The sequence below is a fragment of the Vigna unguiculata genome, chromosome 7 (genome assembly GCF_004118075.2).
Source record: "Vigna unguiculata cultivar IT97K-499-35 chromosome 7, ASM411807v1, whole genome shotgun sequence".
In the NCBI taxonomy this organism is placed as follows: domain Eukaryota; kingdom Viridiplantae; phylum Streptophyta; class Magnoliopsida; order Fabales; family Fabaceae; genus Vigna; species Vigna unguiculata.
In genome coordinates, this window is record NC_040285.1 from 18,785,181 (window position 1) to 18,791,076 (window position 5,896).

At 34.1% G+C, this 5,896-nt stretch overlaps 1 protein-coding gene across 1 annotated transcript; it reads left to right on the forward strand.

Annotated features, from left to right (window-relative positions):
• The first annotated feature begins 848 nt into the window (after window positions 1–848).
• Window positions 849–2,066, forward strand: LOC114190418 (40S ribosomal protein S15-4-like). The gene is made up of 3 exons (XM_028079290.1): window positions 849–940; window positions 1,016–1,219; window positions 1,562–2,066. Exons 1-3 carry the CDS (start codon window positions 938–940, stop codon window positions 1,808–1,810), a joined length of 456 nt encoding a protein of 151 aa, XP_027935091.1. The 5' UTR covers window positions 849–937; the 3' UTR covers window positions 1,811–2,066.
• The last annotated feature ends 3,830 nt before the right edge of the window (window positions 2,067–5,896 follow it).

Consider the following 5,896-nt stretch of genomic DNA (forward strand, 5'->3'; position numbering starts at 1 on the left):
CATCACAAGTCAAGCATTTTCCAAGCACATTAATCAGAAAACAGGATTAAAGCAACCGATACACAACTAAAAACTGCAGAGCCCTAGCTTCCCTTACCTGGAAACAACTAGCGGAAAACCCCGAGACGCACATAGTGAGCACAACAGTCCTAAGGGCAGGCCAACGAGCTGAAAAAAAAGGTAAATCAGAACAGTAATGGGATTACTACAAAACCCTAACTGAAATTTCGTAAAGATGCCCAGAGAGGAGAAGCGTGAGCTCGAGATTGACTAACGTGGAGTATGGGAATGAGGTTGAGCTTGCTTGACTATGGTGGTTCCAAATCCTAACAGAGGGAGACGGCTGCAGCTCTTAGGACAAAGGGACTATTTTCTAAAAGTGAGTAGAGTGGTTAGGATTAGAACAAATTAGGTCTGAATCCCCTTTTGGGCCAGCCCTTAGGCCCGATAGATTGGACAACTCTTAAATAAAAGGACAGAATATGTGTGGGCCTTACAAACAGATTATTGTTGTGGCTAATTATTCAGTTTTTAAGAAAAAACTATTAAATTTATATTTCTAAAATTAATTTTCTTACTTTTCATAATTTTCTATTCAATTTTAGTAAGTATCATGTTTTTAAACACAATAATAAAAATAAATGTCTCTTTATTAAAAGTATAAAATAATTAATACGGTTTATTTAAGACAAAAATGAACTAAATATTCATTTAAAAATTAAAAGATATAAATAATATTTTATTAGAAAAATAAGGAAGATATGTTTATTTTGTAAACAATTATTCATTAAAAAAATAAAAAAATATATAAAGGAAGTGATTAATATATCACTATATTTAACACTAAGGTGTACACTAGTCCTTTCTGTTGACCTGAGCATAGTACAAAAGGTGGCCGCAAAAACCCTAGCGATTGAGCGCGAGTGTGGCAGCAATAATGGTGAATTCCGATCTCCTCTCCGGTGTATTGTGAAACAGTGACACTGATGGTGTTGTTCTTCTTTGTTGTTTTCAGGCGGACGTAGAAACTGAGGTGAGTCAAGGAGTGCCGAAGAAGAGGACCTTCAAGAAGTTCAGTTTCCGAGGCGTTGATCTCGATGCTCTCTTGGACATGTCCACGGATGAACTCGTCAAGCTCTTCACAGCACGCGCCCGCAGAAGATTTCAACGCGGTTTGACCCGCAAACCTATGGCACTAATCAAGAAGCTCCGTAAGGCGGTGAGTTTTTCTGATGTCAACTTCATTTACTTCAAATTTGACTGTTTATACACTTTTGTTAAGGTTCTGTTCTCAAGCCTATGTTTGGATGAATTTATGTGTGCAAGCACTTTAGGAGTGGAAGAAAACAAGGAGCAATTTTTTTCCTAAGCTACAGTAGGTAATTTATACGTTAAAAACTAGCACGTGGAGGAGTTCTTTTTTTTTTTTTGTGTTTTAGAAGAGGTTGTGTAGAAATATATTCAGACAAGATCGAAATTGGATTTATTTTGGGCATTAATCATTGTGAATGTTATTATGGTGTCTAGTTTTAATGAGGGTTTAATAATTTTGTTGCAATAGAAACGGGAGGCTCCAGCTGGTGAGAAGCCAGAGCCGGTGAGAACCCACCTCCGCAACATGATCATCGTGCCCGAGATGATAGGGAGCATCATTGGTGTTTACAATGGGAAAACTTTCAATCAAGTTGAAATTAAGCCGGAAATGATTGGGCATTATCTTGCTGAGTTTTCAATCTCTTACAAGCCGGTTAAGCATGGAAGGCCTGGTATAGGTGCCACCCACTCCTCTAGGTTTATTCCTCTGAAATGATGTCATATCAAACAACTCTTTTTGTTAATGTCCAACTTTATGTTGGTTTATGGGAATTAGTTTAATCAAATTTGTTGTTGATTTTGTTTTTCCTTCTGTTATAGTTTGATTTTTGGCGTATTTTGAAATTGCTCTGGTATGGGCCTCTAAAGCATAGGACCAAATCATTTCTACACCGCTTTCAAATTTTGTTTTGTAATGCCGGAGGTTGGTGATTAAATAATGTCAATTTTGTTCAGGGACATTTATATTACAAGGCTTGGCACTAATTGCTGAAATTCTCACGGTTTGTTGTGAATACAGGCTATCAAAATACTTAAAAATGTGTTGTTATGAGCCTGTTGCTAACTTGCTATTATTCTGATTAGGAGGGAGTTTAGTCTTTTAACTTCCTCATTTCAATGGATCCTCAGCTTGCATCCTCAAACCATCACTCTTTTCTTACCATTTTTGACGTGTTTCCACATTTTTAAGCACAACACTAGCTGTACTCATAACTTTACTGGCAATTACTTTTGTCAATTCCTAGAATCGGTAAAGGTAATTATTGTTTCACCAGTTTAATCTTGACCTTGACTGATATTTGCATGAGACTAGTTTGTTTAAGAAAAATTGCATGTTTTTTTTTTTTTTTTTCTAGTAAAAGGAGTACATATGTTTTTGACATTTAAGTGAGTATCCGATTTTACTCCTTCCAGAATTTTGTTTACTTAATGGTCTCCAACGTATTTATAGCAACCTTTTTTAGTCTCTGCCTATTTAGTGGTTAACGTGGCTGACAGGGTTTGACAGTTATTAGTGACCTCGAAAGGACTTTTGGCCGGAATATCAAACTCTAGCTATTTTCGAAATTGGAATTTACTAGTGCATTTTGTTCCCCCTTTCCTCGTTATAACATCCCTTCACCATTGATGTCAAATTTTGTCACTAATGTTTACCTCACTGCATAAAGTAGATGTTGAAATATGAATAACTCTTTTGAAGGTGCACATGATGTTCTCTGACTTTTGTTTTTAAATCAAATGGATAAAGGTGTCCCTTCTAATGTCTACTTTGTGTTGGATCTTGTCATTTGTTTTTAAATTAGTGGTATCTGTTCTAATGTCTTGGTTAAATAATTGATGGATATTATAGTTTGGAGGCGTCGTGCTGCGTTTAAAATATGCTAAAGGCCAAGCTACAATGAATGAGTCTAGATATTCTGTCCAAAGGATTAGATATATTTACCAGAATTTAGGAAATCTATATTAAACTAAAACTGTAAATTTTTTCTCTGAATTTTTTGAATATTTGTTGGTCATGAATCGATAATATTTTCTCCCCCAAATGAACTTGTTGATTGATAAGATAGGGATTCATGTTGGAGTATCCGTGGTGTGTATTAATTCAGTTAGAAGTTTAGAAAGCATGATTGATCATGCATCGTTTCTAAACTTCATTATGTTATGCATCTATTAACTATGGTATGGTCATTGTTTAATTGATTCATATATGTCTAGAGTGATTAGTCCTAGGCAAGATTCTGATTACTAAAAGATTCTAAAGGGAGGAATTCAATTAAAACAAAAAAAAGCAGTTCCACGCTGCAATTCAATTCATATTCCTAAATTGCCACCGACGAGAAGTAGGAAGCATAAATTATAATCAAATATATAATAAGAAATAGGGAAGACAATATGGAGTAGACTCTCATTCTCGATTCTTATGCTCTTCCTTGCTCATTCTCGAATCCCTTCCACTATGTCTCTCATTATTTAAATTCTTATGGATAAAGTTTTACAAATATTAGATATGTTTGATATTTTGTTATTGAACCTGTTTTCTTCTTTAAAGTCAATAGCGTGATGAGAGTGAGAGTTTGGTGTTAAAGATTGATAACATATCAATCTTTTCTCATCCTCTAACTACGATCCAAATAATACTGTTAATACACTCTGTTCTCATTCATTATACATTCACACAATCAGGTAATAAAAACATTCCTCACAATTTCATTTTTGCATAACGGTTACAACACATCAAGGTCTTATTTATTTGTTTTATACATAACTAACACCTCAACGTTCCTAATTGTCTATAACTCTACATAATAGAATAATACACATTCCCAATTATAACATTGTCCCCCTCTTGTAAAGGTCGATCCCTCAATGCCCGTTGTTCTTCACTGCTCCTTAGGACTTCATTCCATTTGATATTTGGAAATTGCTGCTTCAACTAAAACAACTCATACCACGTTGCATCCTCAGGACTTGTATGCTTCCACTGTATCAATAGTTCAGTGAGAGCCTGATGGTCCTTCTTTTTCATCCTTCTGTCTAGAATGTCAATGTGTTTAATCTCCTTATGAAGTCAAATAGCAAATTGTTTCAAGAAACTAGGACAAACTAATCATGAACTACACACTTTTTACTTGACTTTTTTTTGTTATTTTTGCTTCTTTTTTGTTCTTCAATTTTTTTCTTGGTCAAATATGGTTTGATATTCAGATTAGCATGTCTCATGAAGATTTTATTATATTTGGTTGGTAATTTGCTTAAAACAATTACTACAAAACTACCACAAGAGAAAAGAGATTCAACACTTGCATATGTGTTCGTGAGTCTCAAATCATCTTACAAACATGTATATTTTTGGAAAAACTTTCAAAAGGGATTTAACACTTTAACAACTCTAGAAAACAATACATAGACTAAAAAAGAAACATAAGGACAAAAGCATACAAAATTAACCAAGCATCAACATCATACCCATTTTCCTAAAAAACAAATTTTGGCATAATATGCAAGAATTGGATAGAATGACTTGATTAATGGAGTAAACTAATGAAGAAAAACACAACATATATGGATAGCAACATGTTCATCATTTGACCAGATCAAGAACAACAAAGGAAGACATTAATCACGGTTGGCAGGATCTAGATAAGTCCTTCAAGGTCTTGGTAAGACAAAACCAATGCTTGAAGGTCCATTAGTGGTGGAAGCAAAAGAAGAAACAAGAAGCACCATGGGATAGACTAGAATATGAAGTAGAAAACACTAACAAATAAAGAAATGAAATAAAAAATGGATTAAGGGAGAGAATGGAAAGAACATGCCACCTTCAATTCAAGAACTAAAGGATAAGTGCATGATGATTCACCACTTGAAAAAACTTTCCAAGATAAGAACCCAAAGTAAGAGAAGAGAAAACTTCAACTTTAAAATGCTTTCAAAGAGACTTCTTATGCATTCGCTCAAAATATATGTATTTATAAAAGGGAGAAAATCGGGGTGAGGAGCTTGTCCTAAGGATGATTTATAGAGTTAACTTTGCTAATCAAGAGTTAACTTCTCTAATCATGCTTATCTAAATTAATCCCTTGAAATTAAGGGATATAATGGATGGGAGGGGAAGGAAAAAGAATCTAGGTACATTGAAAGGGAGCTTAAAGGAAGGAGAAAGTGACTAGCTACATTGAAAGGGAGCCTAAGGTGGGTGAATGCATCTAGAAACTTGGAATCCTCCTAGTTTCTAGATTTATCATACCTTTCTCAAGTTCCTTCTCTCAAGTTCTAATCCTCTCAGATGTTCCTATTTATTTATTTACTTACAATTCCTTTAATTTTTTCTTCTAATGCTTTGAATTTTCCTCTTGTGAGCCTCTAATGATATTGCTCTTTAATTTCTTCTTTGTTCTTTTTAGCCACATTTCATGTTTGAATTTCTTGTTGTCATTTTCTCTTTCCTCAACGCCTTAAAATTGTGGATTTCTCCAACCACATACTTCTAATTGACAATTTCAATACTCAAAGTGAAGAACCATGTTACTGGAACTAGCTGTGAAAATTTCAACATGATCTAACGATTAACAAAGTAGAACTCGAGATTTTTTCGATATAATATAACTTAGAAATAGAAACAAGAAAGCAAGACAATTAACTTCCCTTACACCAAAACTTTAACCAAAATGCATCTCATAATTCCAACATGGATTCACTACTTAAAAAACATTTATCATTTTATAATCACCAACAAAACACGCTTACCATTCCATATTCTCAAATTTAGACATTTCTCTACTCGTAATCACATAATAAGGAA

Excerpts from the sequence above, each read along its gene's own strand:
- LOC114190418 (XM_028079290.1), top strand. Across the intron at positions 1,220-1,561 it reads TCAAGAAGCTCCGTAAGGCG|AAACGGGAGGCTCCAGCTGG; the intron begins GTGAGTTTTTCT and ends TTGTTGCAATAG.